This window comes from Lissotriton helveticus, chromosome 7 (genome assembly GCF_964261635.1).
Source record: "Lissotriton helveticus chromosome 7, aLisHel1.1, whole genome shotgun sequence".
Lineage (NCBI taxonomy): Eukaryota > Metazoa > Chordata > Amphibia > Caudata > Salamandridae > Lissotriton > Lissotriton helveticus.
The window spans coordinates 144,331,210-144,353,459 of NC_136068.1; the positions used below are offsets into that span (position 1 = coordinate 144,331,210).

The 22,250-nt window shown below is 42.0% G+C and overlaps 1 protein-coding gene across 7 annotated transcripts in view; it reads left to right on the forward strand.

Moving 5' to 3' along the window:
• EFCAB8 (EF-hand calcium binding domain 8) overlaps positions 1-22,250 on the forward strand; it is a 1,715,964-nt gene that overhangs the window by 329,481 nt on the left and 1,364,233 nt on the right. Inside the window, exon 8 of one of the 7 annotated variants that reach the window (XM_078651813.1) lies at positions 18,904-18,994. The exons of the other annotated variants lie outside the window; for them this stretch is intronic. Coding sequence (XP_078507939.1) covers positions 18,904-18,994 — 91 coding nt within the window. The remainder of the gene's footprint in view (positions 1-18,903; positions 18,995-22,250) is intronic. 7 annotated transcript variants of the gene reach the window in all.

Below are 22,250 nucleotides of genomic sequence, written 5' to 3' on the forward strand. Positions count from 1 at the left end.
CTAGTCAACGTTGAAGGATAAAACAGTTCCAGAATATTGTGCATCTAATCTCTGTTTCCATAAGAAAACTGATCTGCAAACAAACATAATACCATCCTGTCTGTAAAATGGCAGAGAGTGATGATGAAAGAGAGGCAATTAGATTACCTACTGAAATAGCAGATGCTGATGCTACTATGCAAGCAGCAGACCCGGATATAATACTCATCCAGGTCGCCAAAAGGAGATCTATAACCTTAAAACTTATAGAAAATGGACTGACACCTAGAGGTGGCACAGTCATATTCGTAATTGAGGCACACGAATATCGTCAGACAGAGGTATACTATACATGGATACATTTTCCAGCAGCAAATGCTGTAACAAAGTACTTCCACTATTACAAAGTAGAGGAACCTCCTGAAACGTACACTCCTTTCGAGGAGGTGGAAGTACCACTCAAATTCCAAGAGCATTTGCTCTTATTTGATGGCGCCCTAAAACATAACAATCACATTACAAGGCTCGGTCCTTTAGGAAGACCAGGAGCAACGTGGCCGGTCCTAGCCGGATACACACCACATCCAGACATCGAAAGAATGCCTGCAGCAGAGCTGTTAATACAGCTAAAACAACTACTAAAAATTCACAGACAATTAGTTCAGTATGTAATGCGGACTTCAACAATTCAGCCAGCGATTAAACTACCACAGCTGACCCCTCACCAGGGGAACACAAATAAAATTACACCACAGAACATCCAATCCTGCCTAGGTAAAGTTCCAGCTAAACGGGAACAGATACCATTCTGGTTGGCACAGAAAATTACCCAAATAGAGGCGGTGTTTCCTGACACCACCCCATTAGAAAAACACAGGATTCTGACTATATGTCTCCCAATGGGAATCGCACCACACATTGAGGACTGTGACACTTGGGGTACAGTCTTTGCTTCCATCTATACAAAAACGCACGGTGTTCCATCCATTTTGGTGATACCAGATGTGCTAAAACAAATTCAGGATGAATACGGTCCAGAACCTGCTTTAACTCTTGGTATGAAATTACTGAAAGACTTCAAGCAGGTCTCGGCTATATTATTAGCCAACATAAAAGGTGAAGCAGCAAACGTGGCGATCCGCCAGAGGTTAAAAGAGACAGATATAGCAGACCAACCAGCTGAAATTGCCAGAATCATAGAAAAATCCTATGAAGAACTAGGCAGAGATAGTCTAGGTGGAATACCAGTAAAAAGGCAACTGACTACAAGTCCAGAAAAAATGTTTTTTAATAATAATAATAATTCACCAAAAAAGAACTGGGATGGGAACAAACAATCCAATCCTAAAGAAAAGAAATTCACGTCCAGAGGAAGGTCTCCTAGGCGAAGAGAGAAATTTCCAAACACGAGACAAAGGTCACCCCAGAGTGACCCCTCTGGGAATAGATATAACGTTAGAAATAGGGATAATATTAAAAAACCTGATAGATATCAAGACATTGATACACGTCCCTCTCAATCTTTTCAGAATTCCTCGCAGAAATCGGAAAGAAGAGGACGATCAGAAGAGCAGGCCAAGTCCAAAGACAAGGAACCTGCTCAACTGAAAAAGAAATTACAATTTCCAAAAAAGAAGGTAGCCAGTATCAAGGTAGTTAACAATGCCGAGAATACTGAGGACACAACTGAAAAACGGAGAGTGGGCTCAGACAATGCTAGACAGCGCAGCAGAGGTGAGCATAGCTCACAAAGTCCTTATGAATCATCTGGAGACAGTGGACACGAATGAATACCTTCAAGTGGAAACTGCAGATACCAGAGTTAGCAAGCCCCACAAAATATACGAGATAACATTACGTATAGAGGGAGATAGGACTAGGAAAATAAGGGGACTATTTTGGGATAACCTCCAAAGGCTATGACATCCTTCTAGCTGAAAAAGACTGGCCACCAGAGTTTGTCAGGGAGTGCCCTCATGGCGAAGAAGTAATTATGCCTGCCTTCTCGAATCAAATACCGATTCATAAAAAATATACACTTGCTAGAAAGTGGGCAGTGGCCTTAGCACCTGCTTTATATAAAAATCATGTAGGATGGGATGAGGATTCTCCTCCTCACAAAATCCAGTTAAAATCACAACCAACTGCACAAAGGCAGTACCCAATTAAGCAAGAAGCTAAAAAACAAGTAAATGAAATACTAGATCAGCTAGAATACCAGGGGGTGATTGAAACTTGCACCTCACAAATGAACAATCCTTTGTTTCCGGTCTCCAAACCAGACAATTCATATCGCCTAGTTTTGGATTACCGACACCTTAACACATGTTGCAAAACTTTTGCAGTGCAAAACTCACACAGTGCTGCACTAATGAATAACATAGTGCGCAAAAAATACAAAACAACCTTGGACATCTCCAACGGATTCTTTTGTCAAAACATAGCACCAGAGAGCAGATATTTAACAGCTTTCTCAGTAAATGGCACTCAAAAACAATTCTGTCGGTTAGCCCAGGGGTACAAGAACAGCCCGGGGGTATTCTCAGCGAGAGTAACAGAATTACTACAACTATATGATGATGAAGCATTATCTTATGTCGATGACATTTACTTAACAGATGATGACTTGGAGACTCACTTGAAAAGAGTGAACACCATAATACTTGGTTTCGCTGCAGAGGGTTACAAATTCAACTTCAAAAAGTCCAGAATTGCCCATCTGACGGTCCTATTCTTAGGATATGAGCTATCAAGTGAAGGTAAAAGCCTGGCAGACAATTTCCTAGAGAAATGTGCCGTTATCCAAGCTCCTAAAACACTAAAAAACTTACAGTCAATTTTAGGCTTCCTAAATTTCGGAAGAACATACATTGCAAATTACGCAGAAAGGGTGAAACCCCTTTACGATCTAATTAAACAAGACTTTAAAAGATCCAGTTGGACTAAAAAACACACACAGACATTTTGAGATCCTTACAAACAGACATGCTAATTAAGACAAAATTAGAAACCCGTGATAATACACGCAACATTGTGATCCGAGTCATCCCAGGGAGATGCGGATTCACATACCTGACCTCTAATGAGGGAGAAAAGGTACCAATTGCATTCAAATCACACTTGTACACTAAGGCTGAAATGAAATTTAGCCCAACGGAAAAAATTCTTACAGCAACACAGACAGCTATAGCAAAAGAACGAGCCCTGGCACAAGGTAAACGAATAATAATCGTGACACCAATACCAGCCTTAGAGGCGGTAACAAAGGCAAGCATTCCAAATGCTAAAGCACTCCATCCAAGATGGATACAATGGGCTAACTCTCTTGCTGCAACAGACGTGATGTACGAATTTGATCCTTATTTAAAAACACAAGAATTTCTCCAATATGAATTTGAATGTCCTCCGCCAACCGAAATTCTGCCTCTAGATGACTACGGCTGTATAATATATACAGACGGATCAGCACAACCCGCAGTAGGGGGTAAACAAGCTTACAGTGCTGCGTGCGCGATTGTTAAAGGTCGTTGGCACGAAGGGAAATTTAAACCAACGCTCACTAAAACACTATCCCTAGGAGATTGTACAGCTCAGCGAGCTGAATTACTAGCATTCAAGATGGCGCTTGAAAATACCGATCGAGAATTCCCCACGCTCATAGTGTGCGATTCGTATTATTGCGTTCAATCTTATAATGAATACTTGCAGATCTGGCTTCAGAATGGTTTCAAGGATGCGAAAGGTGGAACAATCAAGCATAAAATGCTCTGGGAACAAGTAGCTCTTTTACAAAAAGAACTACCAAAGACTCACGTGATACATACACTGAGTCATCAACGTGATGGCGTTCACGTTGCAGGGAATTCATTGGCTGATGAGGCCGCAAAGGCAGCTGTGCAAACGGCTTCCGTAGCTGCCGTCACCCGGTCAAAAACGAAAATAGACAGCGAAATATTACAAACTGTCAGCGCTTCAGAAAAGGATTCGATAGAACCACTCCCTAAAGGCTTTCCAGTAAAATACTCATACATAACTGATACAAACAATGTTCCTTTTGCTCGAATCCCTGGAGTGGGGGATAGGGCAATTCCAAACATGGAACATAGGTTAGGACTGATAATAGCGGCACACGAAGGGCTTGCTTCTACCCATGCTGGCGTCTCAGCCACTGTATCATTATTAAAACAGAGATACTGGTGGCCACAAATGAGAAGACAAACAAGGAACTATGTTCTAGCATGTGAAATATGTCAAAAAATGAAAGTATCAACTGTGAGACGTCCAGCACAGACGCCCCTTCTAATCTCGGATAAACCATTAGCCTGTGTTTATCTAGACCACTGCGGTCCCTTACAAAGGGATGGTAACTATAAATATATCTTGGTCGCAGTGGACTCATGCACGAGATTCATATGGATGTGGCCCCAGCGAACGGCTGACGCCAGAACTGTTATAAAAGATTTGCGAGTCTTTATCGGCACATACGCAATTGGCATTCTGCATTCGGACAATGGTCCTGCTTTTAGCTCTCGGGCTTATAAGGAGGCCATGGTCAGCATGGGCGTGCAATTGCGGTACTCTTGTCCATTTCACCCTGAGGGGAACGGAATTGTTGAAAGAAAAAACGGTGACATAAAGCAATCTATAACGGCAAAGGTATTAGGTTCGGGAGCTGGGTGGGTCAAACATCTAATAAGTGTCCAACGTAGTCTAAATAACTTGCCAAGAAATTCTCTGAAGGGATTCAGTCCGTACGAATTATTATTCGGAACTAGGATGTTGATCTCTGACCTTGATAGTCAGACTTCAGTGGTAATTCATCCTAAATTCCAGGTACAGAACTGAATAACCCCTCCTAGAGAATTCTTTAGTTATTCACTTGGCAAAAACAAACTTAACTTAAACTGTAACTTTCTATTCCCGCCCACGCATTAGACTTAGGTCAGGTACACGGGGTAGGCGTATTTAGAAACACCAGTTGAGTACGTTTAGTCAAATGTATATGTGTATGTAAATATATTTTAATCATTTTAAACATCATATGGCTCAGAAACCATATCAATGTTTTTACAGTATTATTTTATACTATTGCTTCTAATGTATGCACTTTACTTAACTATAAGTATTGCAATAATATCGATCCATTTCTCTTGTACGAGAAAAGAGACTGATCAATAAATAACATCTTTTATTGAACACGCCCGTCTCTTCCTTTTCTCTACATTCTGATGAGACTAAGAATGCACGTACTGACTGAGTAAAATAATTGCCTTGTGCTCACACGACTCTTGAGATTGACTCTTGATTAGGGGAGAGCAAAGTTGTCATGTTCTATGGTTGTCAGAAACTAAATCCCTTCTTGTCTAATCAGGGGAGTTAATCCTTCCTTGAACATTCGAGAAAGTTTCTAGCGAACTCTGAGCTTTGCTGGCAAACCCAAAAATTAAGTCTAGTTTCGACAGTAGTAGACCTAGTTAACGTCTGGCCTAGGCCTTTACTGCTGTAGGTACTATTCCAATGCGCAGAGCCTATTGGGAAAATAGGAGCTACACTACAATTCATTCCAAAAGTGCCAACTCAATTCCACATCAATCGACCAGTCAAGCTCAAAACTTTTTTCCCGGATCCTAAAACTCCGGCGGAGAAGGTTTTACATTCTCTGGATGTGAAACGGTGCCTGAAGTTTTATCTTCAAAAAACAAAGGACCTCCGCAAATCTAATCAACTTTTTGTTGCTTATGGTCGAGCCACCTTGGGTCAAGCTGTGACAAAGGCAACTATAGCTAGATGGTTGTCTTCTACGATTGTCTTCTGTCATGACAAAGCTAACAAACCTTTAACAAGAAAGGTTAAAGCGCATTCCACCAGAACAATGTCGGCGTCAACGGCCCTTTTCGCTGGAGTGACGCTGGAGAACATTTGCCGAGCTGCTACGTGGAAAAGTGTGCACACTTTTACGAAGCACTACTGTCTGCAGTCGGCAGCTCATGATGATACAGCAGTTGGAGAAGCGGTGCTGCAGCATCTTCTTCACTAAGGTTAGACTCTTATAGTCTTTTCTTATTCATTTGACTGTTTTAAGCATCTGTATTTCATTATGATGTTTTAGCATTTTCAAACGCTATCCTATATGTAATGTACTTATGAAGGTTTTTGATGCATAAGTTATGTAAACAAGTTTGTGCTCTATTACCTTCCTGGTAGTGTGGGGGTGTATGAATGATTGAATGAAATAAAATTTATAATGGGCAACTAAAACCCGAAGGCATCAAGGCGCCTAACAAAAACAAATCAAAGCAAAACAGGCAGAACACAACTACAAATATGACTTCGCGAAAAGCCGGGTTTTCAGAGCGTTTCTAAATGACTGCATGGTGGGAAGGGACTTAAGTTCCACCGGAAGAATATTCCACCACTTAGGTGCCAGAGTGGAGAAGGCTTTGCCACCCCATTTGGCTCTACGGGTGCGGGGGACTGATAACAGAAATTTGTTGGCAGAGCGCAAGTTCCTAGAGGGGCTATAGGGAGACAAGATGGATCCGATCCCAGTAGAACTGCCTCTGGCCAGGGCCCCGTAGGTCATGCACAAAGTTTTAAAGAGGATCCGATCTTCAATGGGGAGCCAGTGTAGCAATTTTCTGGCGGAGGTGGCCGAGGCACGTCTGGGCAGATCTAATACAAATTTGGCCGCCGCGTTCTGGACCATTTGCAAGCGCTGCAGCAGACCCTTGTTTAGTCCCGCATACAGCGCATTGCAATAGTCCAGACGGGAGCCAATGAGAGCGACCACAACTTGTTTTCTCGCCTGCTGAGAGAGATAGTGTCTAATCTTCACAAGTACATAAATTATGCCCCAGCAGTTTGAAACTGTTCTATTGACCTGTTGGCGCATGCTAAGGGTAGGATCGATCAGGACTCCTAGGTTTTTAGCTAATGTAGCAGGGACAGGACAAGCTCCCAGTGAATCCGGCCACCAGTTCGCCGACCATATCTCTTCCTTTCCTCCGAACACCATGACCTCCGTCTTCTCCCCTTTTAATTTCAATGAATTGTGGATCATCCATTGAGCGACTGCCTCCATGCAAGATCTAAAATTGGAGGCAGCCGAGCTGGCCGGCTGGGAGAGAGAGACGAGGATCTGGGTGTCGTCGGCGTAGGAGACTACCTCCATCCCGAAAGATCTAATCAGTCTGGCAAGTGGGGTCACATAGATGTTAAAAAGGGTCGGACTTAATGCCGACCCCTGAGGGACCCCACAGTGCACAGACAGGGATGGAGATAGAAAATCCCCCAGCTTCACCCTCTGCTCTCTCTGGTCGAGGAAAGAGGTCAGCAGACACAGGGCAGACCCCTCAACCCCAATCTCCCTCAGGCGTGATGTTAAGACCGAGGGAGAAAGGGTGTCGAAGGCAGCCGTAAGGTCTAGCAGGATCAGGAGGGTGGTCTGGCCCCCATCAGCTCGTGTGCGGATATTATCCAGCACTATGGTGAGGGCCGACTCGGTGCTATGTTCCCTCCTGAAACCATGCTGCGAGTAATCCAGCTGACCAAAACTTTCCACGAAGCCCGCGAGATGCTTATTCAGATGGATTTCCAGCATCTTCGCAGGAGCAGGGAGCAGTGAAATAGGGCGGAAGTTCTTTAATACCCCAGGGTCGAGAGATGGTTTCTTGAGCTAGGGCTTTACCACTCCCCTCTTCCATTGCTGAGGAAAGATGCCGTCCCTCATAGCCCTGTTCATGATCTCAACAAGAGGGGGCAGGAGAGATTCCCTGCACTGCTTGAGTATCTTAAGCGGACAGGCATCTAAAGGGGAGCCAGACCTAATTTTATTCAGGATGTTCTCTAATTCCTGAAAGGAGAGAGGAGGGAAGGAGGCAAGGCGCCCCAAAGAGGAGTTCTCAGCAGGAGCTGGTGCGGAAACAGAGGGGACAGAGGGCTCAGTAGTTAGAGTCCTCTGCAGCTCTAAAGCTGAATAAATATCAGCAATCTTAGTCTGAAAGAAAAGAGCTATGTTGTTACAGAGTTGCTGAGAGGTAATAACCGGGTCCGGGATCTGCAGGGATGTCAGAGAGTCAACAATCTTGAAGAGCTCTTTTGGGGAGGAAAGTGAAACAGTGAGAGCCGTGAAATATTCCTGTTTCACCCTTATTACCTCCACCTTATAGCCCCTCAATAAGATCTTATGCGCCTCTTTGTCCCTTAGATCCCAGATGGTATGCCAGAGACGTTCCTGTCTCCTGACTCCCTGTCTAAGGAGTCTTAGGTGCTCAGAGAACCACGGAGCCAAAGGTTTTTTCCTTGCTGAAAAACGCGACCGTGCTGGGGCCAGTTCGTCAAATGTCATAGTAACGGCCTTTTCAAACTGCGAGACCGGCAGATGAACGTCTTCCTCTTGAGAGGTGGACATACTGGAAATCCAGGGGGCAAGGGAGCTATTAGAGATATTTTTAAAATTCCTCCGTGATTCCATTTTACTCGGGACCTTTTCGTTCCTGTCGACAGTCAGACAAGTCACTTCAATCGGTACAGCGAAGCGATCCGACCACGAGAGGGGAAGGGGGTCCTTTACAACCAACCTGCCGTCATTGGAGAAGACCCCATCAAGCGTATGGCCTGCTTGATGGGTGGCACCTCTCACAAGCTGATTCAGCCCACAGGCGGACAGGGCATCCAGCAGGGAGAGAGTATCACTAGTCTCCAACTTCTCTAAGTGATAGTTCAAATCTCCCAAGACCGTGAGATGTTCACGGCCAAAATAGGGTTCAAGGATGTGAAGCAGCTGTTGTCCAAAATCAGCTCTGGGGCCAGGGGGACGGTAAATCAGGATCCCATTGAATGGGGTTTCATAAACGCCCTTTAGAGAAAAATACAGGGCCTGGAACTTATCCTGAGGATCCGATAAAGGTAAGGTGTGACAATGAAAGCTATCTTTATAAAGGATAGCCAGTCCTCCTCCTACCCGACCTATTCTATCCAGCCGAGCCAAAAAATAGCCCTCTGGAACTGCCTCAACAAGGTCTGGGCCAGAGGAATCCTTTGCCCACGTTTCAGTGACAAATACCCACGAGGGCTTTGTATCCAGCATAAACTCCTTAAAAGCGATATTATGCTTGATTAGCGAGCGGGCATTAATGAGGAAGCCATCTTCTCTCACAGTGCTGCCTCTTTTATTAATGTAGTGTCCCGATGGGTGGGATGACGGAGGGAGGCTGGAGCCCCCAAAGCCCTCAGAAGAACACCCGCAGCATAGAGGGTGAGAGAGAGCCTCCGGGGAGATTTTAAAGTGACATGGGAGCCAAGATGGTTTTAGGCTAAGCAGGTCGTAACTAGAGCACCTGACAGCCGTAGATTTTTCCTCGAGGCGACCCAACGACCAGCCGTCCAGGCCGTCCTCAGCGCGGACAGGCGCAGACGGGCTGGACTCTGGCGTGACTCCGGCGTCACTGCGGTGCACACGCAGCGCGCACACGCTGCGCGCCATCATATCAGGTTTAAATAGGGCTCTAGCTAGTCCACCTGACTGCTAGAGCGCAGAGTGAGGCGTGAGCTTCCCTGAATCCACCCCAAGATGGCGCTCACAAGAGTAGAAAGTGCGAAGGACAACCCGCCAAAATAGCGGTGCGGGGCACAATTAAGGTGCGGCAATGCGGAGGAGAAATTAAAACCAAGGTAAAATGTAGTCCCAAACAAATACAAATAATATGACAAAACGGGAGTATTTAAAAGCCCTGAAGCGTCTTAGAGCAAAGCGCAACGCGCAGTAGTGAGGAGCCTAACAGGCCGTTCCTATCTCGGTCAGCCCTTAAGTAGATAAGGCCCAGAGACTGCCTCTAGCCAGTCCACCTGACTGCTAGAGCGCAGAGTGAGGCGTGAGCTTCCCTGAATCCCCCCCAAGATGGCGCTCACAAGAGTAGAAAGCGCGAAGGACAATCCGCCAAAATAGCGGTGCCGGGCACAATTAAAGTGTGGCAATGCGGAGGAGAAATTAAAACCAAGGTAAAATGTAGTCCCAAACAAATACAAATAATATGACAAAACGGGAGTATTTAAAAGCCCTGGAGCGTCTTAGAGCAAAGCGCAACGCGCAGTAGTGAGGAGCCTAACTGTATATGATTTATTTTGTCTCCCACCTTCCTCTAACGACAGACATGATGTCACTGCTTGCTACTCTGATTCAGGCATGTGAATCTATGAAAGATACCCCAATACTGGATAAGAAAACAAGTTACTTACCTGTAACTACGGTTATCCAGTATTGGTATCTTTCATAGATTCACATGCACCCACCCTCCTCCCCGGCACGGCAGTTCTGTTTTATGGATACTCATTCTCACTTGTGCTGGGAAAATCTGAGGAGAACTGCCGGAGCTGGGAAGGTTCTAGAGGGTGAGGACAGCTGATTGGCTGAGGCTACTATTTCAGGTCTTTTTACATAATGATGTAGATAGGCTGCTAAGTTTTGAGGCCTAGTTAGGCCTTTAGGCTTTTCCAGCCTACTACAAGAAATTTTTAGGCACTACTATTGTATATATTTTTACCGTGGGACTCCCGCCTCGACGACGGGGAATGATTCAGGCATGTGAATCTATGAAACATACCAATACTGGATAACCGTAGTTACAGGTAAGTAACTTGTTTTCTTTCATAGGTTCTAGTTAAGAGTGAGGGTGGCTGAGCTCCAGGAGATGAAGAGATAGTGGGAATAGTTAAGTCCTGGAGGACACAGTGTGGGGTGATGGTGTGTGTTTTTAGAGTGAGAAAGTATTTGTTGAATAGGGTGAACAGCCTTTACGACGCCGCTGTTACACCGCCGTGCCGTTACAACGCGGTCTTTTCAACGCAAGTCGTTACCACGACTTGCGCTGGAGGGCGCTGCAGGACAAGGAATTTTTTAATTTACTATCCAACACCTTCCCTACTGTACGTAGGCTGGTGTTGGAATAGTAAATTAAAAAATTCCTAAGTCCGCACCCCCTCCAGCGCAAGTCGTGGTAACGACTTGCGTTAAAAAAAACGCTTTGTAACGGCACGCGTTGTAAAAGTATGCGTCGTAATGCCGTACATCCGTTGAATAGTTCTAGGTCCTTATTAGCAGCTTGAATAAGAACAGTGCCATTTTTGTAGGAGGTTATATTCAGGGTGGCTCTAAGGTTTTGTGCGGGGGTTGTTGTAATCCTAGTTCTGTAGGGAATATTTTTCTTGTCAATGGTGGATTATAGCTTGGAGAAGGCGGTTCACCATTTTTCTTGTGAAAAAGATGAGGTCATTGATTATTGCACCTTTCTTCACGTTGAAAGAGGGGTCCAAGAACAGTGTTTCGGGGGTTTTTCTGAGAAGGTTGTGTTTGAAGTTTTTGGCTGCATTTTCTGATAGATTGGAGGGGTATTGAATAGAATGTGCGCTGTTTCCTGCAGGTATCATATGTGGTCCAGCCATGATGTTCTAATCCTTGTTCTGCAAGGGGATCAACAAATAAAAGATAGGTTGGGTATCTATTACAAGATGGCTGCCATTGTGTGATATTCCTTCCTCGCATTTGTTGGAGTTGGGGCTATTGGGGATATAAATGCCAATGTTTTTTACCCATGCAGTTTTGTCAGGATGCAGTACCACAGGCTGTCACTGGGTGTCCCTTGGGACCTCTTTTGGCCACATATGCCACTGCACTCTGCAACATGACTAGGCAAAGGAAATGGCACAGCAGTGAGAGTTGCCGACTGGTGAGCTGGGAACCCGGTTCGAGTCAGCTGTCAGGCTCAACATCCTCTGAAAACGCCATGATTGTTTAATTTCCCAGAGTTTGGGTATTTAAAGTAGCAACAAAACAAGCAAAGTAACAAAACAACAAACAGTGGCTTCAGCAGGGTGGTGGGGCCTGCGAGGAGTGTTGTGGGAGGGTTGAGGGGGAAGCACAGGAAGATTAAGGGATATGAAGCAAGGAGCAGTGTCGTGGGAGGGATGAGGGGGCAGGGAGATAAAGCAAGGGCAAGCAAATGATGCAACAGAAGTTTCAATGTACAAGTAAACAGAACAGTTAATGAACAAAAAGGAAGGCAAACTAAAAAAAGAGTTCTCTCTAAGTATAAAACAGCAAGAACACATGTAAGAGGGCCAGTCCTCATGGGAGGAAACAAAATTCCAAAAGGAGGGATGACTGAGTGTATCCACAAATGAACAGCCAGCTTTTCAAAAGAACAGGAACCAATGAAAAAGAAGGCTATTTTTTCAAGCCCATATCCTAGATACAACATGTCTCGAAGGGACAGTGCAAACGCTGGCTAGGTGAGACCTGAAAACACAAAAGAGGGAAAGAAGGAGGCAGAAAAAGATGGAAAAACAATGTCAAAGAGAGAAAACAGGATGGAAAAAAAACCTGCAAGAGTGAGACAAAGAGTAAGGGAGTGCCTGATGGTGGATTAAAGTGGAATTAGGTAGAATCAAGACTACGCAGCCTTAGTATTTGGCAGCCTAACCTTCAGTGGCTCTGATCATTTTCTTCTAAGCTAAGGTTTGAGCCCTACAGTTATTCTTTTTCAAATTAATCACTGGCTTGGACACAAATAATAAGCAAGCAAATGAGAGTGACACGACAGCCAACCAGAGGACCAACTGTAAGCAATTGGCGGGCTCCAAGCCGCTGTATGCTCTGGGTAAACCCACTGTATGTCTCGCAACAGCCAGTACATGCACTGTCTATTAGGCGAGAGCTATAAACCGCTTAGGGAAAAACTGGGACAAGATTGTAATTCTGTTACACCCACAGTAAATGTCACTAAGTCCCTCACCATCCCGTGTCACACACGAAGACCAACATTTACTTAACTGAAAAAGCCATGGTATCCAGTTTGACAGTAAACTATGCATGTGACTCCAAAAGTTGGCATATCAAGGTAGTCCTGTTTCAGCTGAGCCAGATCAGCAAATACTTCCTTTACCTCTGCCACTCCACTACACACCACCTTATTTAGCACCTCTTGTCAACTTCAAACTTGAAGATGTCAAGGGCCCTCAACAACTGCATTTTAGAATAGGAGCTGGGCTAGGGGCCAGGTGTACCATCCTACCAATTTGCGAGTCATAAATTGCATAGTTTAGTGACTCGCAAATAGGAATGTACAACAGTGTCTCAGACAGTCAATGAAAAAACGCACAGGTGCACCATACATTTACAAGTGTGCACGAACAATAATATTAATGTCCAGGCACAAACAGTGATGTCCAGAGGTCTTGTATGTTTCAATCTTTTATTTTTCAACAGTAGAAAACAAACAGCCGACGCGTTTCGTCCCTGGTGGGACTTCTTCAGGGATGTGTTTACAAAAAACATATACAACAAACAATTAAAATCATGAACTATTGTACTACTCAAGCGAGCAACAATAGTGACAATTTTAAAAAAAAAGTAACTTTAACAAAACATTCATCTTGAAAGTTACAAAGCAAGCGAACCTGTTTTCTACATTTCCCAAAAATAAATCAAACATGAGTGAAGCCTAATAACCTGTTATTATGCTACTTATATTGCTCAACATAGAGGAGACATTAGATTCAGAAAAAAATTGCACACATTAAGTTCATTTAGAAACAATATGAACTTATAGCTGAGGTTGGAAAGCAATTCTTAGGACAATGGTGATCGATAAACATGACATGTGAGATATAGATTGAGGTTGCCACCAAGAATTTAAAGACATTTAATTTAAATTCTTTATGTACACACCTACCAAGATTAGGTGGCCAGAGTTTGGCGATGTGAACGTGCAGAATGGATCCGGTCGAAAAAGTCTGTTTCGCAGTGAAAAAGATTTTTGAAAACTAAAACCAAAAGTAAGTGGAAAAGGATTATATAAGAAAACTGAAATGATAAATATAAACAATTTCAGAAGACGATAGGGGGAGAGCAGATCTAATCAAAGGTCATCTGCATATCCCAAATATACAGTCCGTAATTAAAAAAGGGGAAAGACTCACGTTCAAAGTACAACAGCAAGCAGAGGTCTAAATATTATCTGTATCCTCCAGAAAACATGCACCTGGGCTTAGGGTTTTACTATAGGGGAAAAAACCTATATAAGATCTTCGTATCTGAAATGTTCAATTCTCTAATCTATGTTTAAATTGAATCCCTATATGCAGTACCTACTCTATGGGTGTAAACATATTTCTAGTTTACATCATCGTGCCTATTTGGACTGAACTATATAAATTGCCCGATAAAAAAGGCTTACCCATAGTTATTCGTGAATAAAGAAAATATATAGATTCACTTATGTACTCGAAATAAGATTGCATAGGTGCACCATCCATAGGTTGTGCACCTTAATCTAAAACCGGGGAGAGAAAAAAAGGGAATAATCATCAACAAAACATATATTAATTGACGAGAAAGAAAATAATTTAGATAACAGATAACAGGAATATTTACCTAAAATTATATGCAGAGGGGATCTCAAAGGGAAGATGGTTTATAATTTCAAAAAGTCCCCTTTCTCCTCGAATAAATTTCTAAACACGAAAAAAGGTAATTAATATGGTAAAAGGTTTGAGTCATGAGAAGGGAAACGGTATTATCTCTATAGAAAAGGACTTCAAAACCTGTATTTGGACTCATGTTGGAAACGCAGTACACCCCCCTTCACAACAATGGTTAACACAGAAATATGTCAACGTGGAGTGGAGATGAGCAAGCAGGTGAGTCTACCCAAGTCTCCCTCTACATGATAACTCTCTGATGAAGTACTGTATATATAATAATTGAAAGTCTGTAGGGCGAATACTCATAAAGAGTTGTATCACCAATCGTCTCGAGTTAACATCAAGTAAAGGAGACTCTTTATATAAAGTTTCCCACATATATACATCCTTGTAAAACTAAATGTTTGAAACAAATAAGTATAAGGGAACGTGGGGTCATATTATAAAACTCTCCAAATATTCGATGTCCTGAAACTGCCGAGAACTGGGGAAGCAAACGGTCCCATCTAAGTAAACTTCTGCTTGTACTTAAGAATAGCCCATAAGGAAAATGTCACTATGGGTACTTTGAAAGGAGCTAGTTCGGAGACGATACCGACTATGAAAAAGACAGGGGCAAGAACAAAAAGTTATTGTAAATTTACTTAACGCAAGGAGAAATAATTTCGTCATACGGAGCCCAGACGCCGTGCACCCTCAGTACGTATAGCACCTGATGGTAACTATACATGACCTTACCCGTATTTATACCCTGAATAATTGTTTGATACGGTGCACCTGAAGAGTATTAGCACCGAGCATAGTCATGTAGTGTAGGTATTCGGTGGCGGCCATATTGGAAAGGTGTGCACATTATCGGGATTCGGACAATAAACGTAGAAGGAAAAGGTAAAAATCTAAGCAGACATCTGTATTACATGTTTAAAGTCCCTACGACCATGCGGTGGTGATCCCTATGATAGTAACTTTAAAAAAACGTGCATCGTTATTAAAACGAATACATGAAAGAGAACCACAAAAACGTTGGTCGCGGCCATATTGGAGTGGCAAATGCGAACCTAAACATCAATATGCAAAGACACAGAAGAACAAGGACGTGAGTAGCGGCCATATTTGAGATGGTGAATACGGGCCTAGATAACATTATATTAAATCAATAGTAATCCCCTAAATGTCAACGAAATAATAATACTTAGATTATTGTAAATAACAAGTCTGATTGGACTGTCAAAAATAACGGACATAATAAGTGTTATGTGAAACAACTAAAACTAAAGATGTGATAAAGGATATATAAATCCATATTTATCATATATGAATAATATTGAGGTAACTGCTCAGGATGAAAATCTAACCAAATTGGTAGGTATCTTAGATAATCAAATTTGAATGTGAGATAATAAGTACTTAGGGGTCAGAGGTCTTAACAGGGAAAGTGTGCATATATACCTCTTATGATAAACATGATTGTATACGAATATATCAAACCACTTAGTCCGAAGTATATAATTATATAGGTGGATCACAATGGACATATATGTCCATTCAGGCAAGAAGGCCTCATAAGATATAAGTAACGGGAAAAAGTGGTCCAATGAAGAAGCAAAAAAATATAAAAGAGAAATAAAAAAGCTTACAGACAAAAAGGATCCTAATGGCCAGTCATGTTGCAGGAAATTTCACATGTCATATTTATCAGGGGGCCGAACAGAGAGAAGTGAAAGGGACAAAATCTTAAACATACAATCGTAATTAGCGACATGCATATATTGTACTCAAACAAGGTAACAGAACCACACCAAATATATGGCGTGCACCAGATATGTATATGAATAAGAAAAAATCATCATATACTGGGAACATGCGAGCAGACATTTAGACATTTATAGGTCAATTTCAAGTCAAGAAATGATGCATCTCATCATCGAAATTGTGACCAAATTCCAGGGTTCTCAATCTGCAGATCCACATGGCCTCCTTTCTTCGCAGGGCTGTCAATCTATCCCCCCCTCTGGGGTTAACTGGGATATGATCTATACCCAAGAACCAAATGGTATCACTGGGTAGGTGTTTCTCCTGCATGTGGTTAGTCATAGCATATTTCAGGTCCCCATTTCTGTGTGCCCTAACATGTTCCTGCACTCTTACTTTGAGGGCCCTTTTTGTGCTACCGACGTAGATTTGACCACAAGGGCATCCCAGTACGTACCCCACATAGGTAGTATTACAATTTATGTAATGGTTGATTTTATAACTATGTGTAGTGTTGAAGCGAAACTCCTTTGTTCTGTCCTTTCCAAGGTTGCACATGTTGCATCCCCTACAAGTGTAGAAACCTACCAATTTGTTACTAAGCCAATCTGCACCTTTCTCCTTAGTAATGTAACTGGGACAAAGAATATTTTTCAAGTTAGGGCCACGTCTGTATGTCACCCTGGGTTTAGCTGATACAATCCCTTGCAAACTTGGTATTGATGTGAGTAAGTGCCAATGTTTGCGAAGGGTATTGTATATTCTCGCACTCTCATCTGTATAGGGTGTAACAAACGCAATACTAGGAGGTTTGTTTTTCCTATTTCCTGCCGGGATTAGGGTGGATTCTCTGGATACCTTCTCAATTCTTGTAAGTGCTTTATTCAGAATCTGTGGAGGATAACCCCTATGTTTGAAACGATCTGTAGTCTCCACGATGTTTTGGGAGAATGTTTCCTGGGTTCTACAATAACGTCGCATCCTGATCATCTCCCCGTAGGGGATGTTGTTAATAACGTGACAAGGATGTGCACTAGTGAAATGCAAAGTACTGTTACAGCTGGTAGCCTTTCTATGGGTTTTACTATTTATTCTGTTGTTTTCCACAAAAAAGGTTATATCAAGAAAATTAATTTCTTTGGTGTTATATTCCATTGTGAAGTGGACATTGTAAGGGTTATTGTTCAAAACGTTATAGTAGGCCAAGAGTTCCGGGACAGGTCCATTCCATAACATAATCACGTCATCAATGTACCTGCCCCAGAAGATCACATATTCTGACCATTCTGCTGCCCGATGTCCCCAGGCATGCTCCCGCTCGAACCAGCCCATAAAGAGCCCAGCGTAAGCGGGAGCAAACCTAGAACCCATGGCCGTACCCTGGGTCTGTTGATACCACATGGAATCATATAGGAAGAAGTTCTTAGATAGAATAATGTTGGTCATCTCAACAAGAACCTCATTATGTCCCAAGTATCCTGCTGCTCTCTGTCCCAGATAGAATTCAAGAGCCCGTATGCCAAACTCCTTCTTAATGCACGTATATAGGCTCGTGACATCAAGAGTTACGAAGATCAAATTTTCTGACCATGTGAATTCCTCAAACTTAGCCAGTATGTCCTTAGTGTCCTTTATATAGGACAGAAGATTTTGTACAAATGGTTGTATATATACATCCACATATTCCGATAGGCGTTCAGTAGGTGAATTTACCCCTGAAATGATAGGGCGGCCAGGTGGAAAAGGGCCGCCCTTGTGGATTTTTGGTAGTATATATATACAAGGGAAGGTAGGCTCTGACACCATGAGGTATCTGCATTCGTCCTCACTGATCAATCCTTCTTCACGCCAATCTGTGAGCCTCATATTGATATGGGCACCCAGGGAGGCCATGGGGTTCTGGGAAATTTTAATATAGCAAAAGCTATCGGATAGTTGACGTTCAATTTCCGTTAGGTAATCCGCCTTCCTCATCAGAACCACATTGCCCCCCTTGTCAGCTTCACGAATGACTATGGAGTTGTCTGCTTTGAGGTTTTTTAAAGCTAAACGTTCTTCACCAGTAAGATTGTGACGGCGTGCATTAGGGCGAATGGGATGATCTAAAAGTTGATGTAAACCTTGTGTAACTTTTTGTTTAAAGATGTCAATATTGGGATGGGTTCCGGCAGGAATAAACTTGGATCTTGGTTTTAAGCCACTATTGGTCATAGCAATCTTCAACTATTCCCAATTCCGCACAAACCATATCACTGTCAATAGATGTTTCAAGTTCAACTGACATCATTGATTGAATGACTTTTATTTCAGTGGCTGTGTAAACAGAAACAGTACCAATGTTGCAATCAGTGGTCACAATAGATGGATTTCTAACAAAATGATCTTTAAGTTTTAAGGCACGAGTAAATTTAAACAGGTCAACAAAAATGTCGGTGTCCCCACCCCCATTATTTGGACAGAAACCCAAACCTTTATTCAGAACAGACATTTCTACATTGGATAGAGCCCTATCCGAAAGGTTGACAACAATACTTTTTTCATTTCCCACCAAAGAAGTAATGAAATCACCTGAAGGTACCATTGTGGGAAATGAAAAAAGTATTGTTGTCAACCTTTCGGATATCGTATGAAATTGTTTATATTTATCATTTCAGTTTTCTTATATAATCCTTTTCCACTTACTTTTGTTTTTAGTTTTCAAAAATCTTTTTCACTGCGAAACAGACTTTTTCGACCGGATCCATTCTGCACGTTCACATCGCCAAACTCTGGCCACCTAATCTTGGTAGGTGTGTACGTAAAGAATTTAAATTAAATGTCTTTAAATTCTTGGTGGTAACCTCAATCTATATCTCACATGTCATGTTTATCGATCACCATTGTCCTAAGAATTGCTTTCCAACCTCAGCTATAAGTTCATATTGTTTCTAAATGAACTTAATATGTGCAATTTTTTTCTGAATCTAATGTCTCCTCTATGTTGAGCATTATAAGTAGCATAATAACAGGTTATTAGGCTTCACTCATGTTTGATTTATTTTTGGGAAATGTAGAAAACAGGTTCGCTTGCTTTGTAACTTTCAAGATGAATGTTTTGTTAAAGTTACTTTTTTTTAAAATTGTCACTATTGTTGCTCGCTTGAGTAGTACAATAGTTCATGATTTTAATTGTTTGTTGAATATGTTTTTTGTAAACACAGCCCTGAAGAAGTCCCACCAGGGACGAAACGCGTCGGCTGTTCGTTTTCTACTGTTGAAAAATAAAAGATTGAAACATACAAGACCTCTGGACATCACTGTTTGTGCCTGGACATTAATATTATTGTTCGTGCACACTTGTAAATGTATGGTGCACCTGTGCGTTTTTTCATTGCATGTAAAAGTTCTGTTTAGGACTGTCATAGTGATGGCGGGTGTCTTTTCGGTGTGCACATAATTCTAGTTCAAATATTGAAGAAATTACTATAGAGGTTATTCGGATCAGGTGCTTTTCTAAGAAGGTTCCGCCATCTTGTATGTCTTAGTGTCTCAGACAGTGTTTGCGATTCCTAATGGGGTCGCAAATTGCCTGCTTCATTAATATTCATGAGGCAGGTACAATTTGCGACCCCATTAAGAATGGCTAGCACTCCCAGGGAAGGTGGCCTGCTGGGGTCAGCAGACCACCATGCCTGTGACTGCTTTTTAAATAAAGCAGGTTTTTTTTCAAATGCAGCTTGTTTTCCTTGAAGGAAAACACAATGCATTAAAAAAAATAAAAACGAAATGTTACTATTTCATTTTTTAAGAATAGGCAGTGGTCCATAGGACCACTGCCTGCTCTTAAAAAATATTTCCGCATCCATTCACAAAGGGGAAGGGTTTGCCTGGGGAACACTTCCTGTTTGCCAGAGGCTTACCACATACTTGAAGTAGGTAACTGCAAGTGTTTTGCGGCCACAATTGTTGTCGCAAAACAATGGTACATACCATTGGGACTCGCTATTAGGAAGGGACGCCCTTGGCATGCCCCTTCCTAATAGCGAGTTGCAGAACCTATTTTGTGAGTCGGTAATTGGTTACCGACTCACAAAGTAGGGTTTGTACATTGGCCAGACCTATTTGGAGGTTGCAAACGGGCCTATTTCCCCAAATAACGGTCTTACATCTTGCCCTAGGTCCAGCATAGGGTCACACCATTCATAGCCAGTCTGACAAATAACTGGCAAATGATGATCCTCAACAGAAATGTCAAGCTTGGCCTGGCAGCAGACATTCATTTGTTCCTTTGGTATGAAATAAACGATACGTTTTCCATGCACACCCAAACATGTTACACTGTTAAGACCTCTGTCAGCATCAGACACCTATTCTTCTCATTAACCAACATAAAGCATTACTTCCCAGTACTTTGAGCAAACCAATCTTCACTGAATAAAAACAATTACATCAGATAACCATTAGTCAATGAGAAATCCAAGACTGTTTACACAGAATACCCAAACTCTCAACAAGGAAGTTAGCTTAATGTAAATACCCCACGTGGTTCTCATTAACAAAGTAAAAACACTGGCCACTCCCAAAGCTGTTTTACTAATCGGAACTGGTAAACAGTACCAATTAAATAAAATTATTCTCTGCACTCCTAAAGACTCCATAATACCCTAATACTATACATTTGCTTAGAAAGAATTTTATTCAAGTTTTGATTCATAGTGCGTCCTCAACCTTGCAGGTTTCAAAGCAATGTACTATAATTTGGAACTATCAAAAATAAGTCCAGTTCTAACACGGGTAAATCAAAGAAAGAAAACATATGCCATAGGTAAGATTTACTACTTAAGAATTAAAAAAAGTAATTGAGTAGGCAATACGATATAATGTTGCATTAGCTAATAGTATTGGTATAATGGAGACCTGAGTAACAAAGCTCAGCTTTTAGATTATTGCTGAATGCCCTGGGAAGTAGCAGAAAATGGAGTATGAGTAGTGCTCATTTGCAAACAGAATTACATTATTCACATGACAGGTGAAACAATGTAAAGTATTTAAAGACGTTAAAAATGAATACCTGAATACCCATAGAATAAGAAGCCAATAAAGTTATTGATGAGGTTGGCAATTAAGAATGTACAGATGCAGTAAGGATAAAAACCTATAGTGTTCATCTATATATATAAAATCGAAAGTATGTCCGTTTGTCCTTTATGCATTACTACACCATTCATCCGATCGGCATGAAACTTTGGGAAGTTGTTGAGTACACTCCCACGAAGGTTCCTGGCAAAAAAATATTTTTTTTTTAAAAAGAAAAATTTGTTACATATCGGCCCCCAGGGGCCCTCATAATCTTTACAATACTGAACGTTTACAGTTTCCGGTGCGATTCGCTTTTGCAATGACCATCAACAAAGCACAAGGACAATCGCTGCAAGTGTGTGAACTAGATTTCATATTAAAATGGATAAGTTTCAATAAAAATGACACAATGTAAATTGAATGTTATCATAACAAGTTTCCGTAAATGTCCTTTCTTCTGAGATCGCAGCAACGCGCGACGGGTAAGCTAGTAGTATATAAGAACAAGCCACATTGTGTACGAGAGATGCAGAAATGGGGTGTGTTGAACTAAGACATTTGAAGAATGGAATATCAAACTGGTAAATCGAGATGCTTCTAATGGGTAGAGTTTTTCTGTGAGTGAGATTTACAATATGTACCCACCCACTGCACAATATTTCTATCGCCCTTACCTACTCACCACCAGTCTAGCCAAGAATCTCCGGTCCATGTGTAACTAGCTGCCCCAGAGCAGAATTTGTATTTGCATTCTTGGACTTTTCTTGTTTAGCCCACTACTATAAGATCAGGAATATACATCCCAGCATGCTAAGAGAGAAAACGGTACCGCATGGACTGGGCTGACTTAGCAGCTATGCACCATCCTCCGGTTTGAGCTCTTTACAACATTTTAACACAAACGTTTTGATTTTACCTTTCGCACTTCATCCAGCACCACGTCAAAGGATTTCTTGTCAATTATTGAATAATCTACTAGCGGA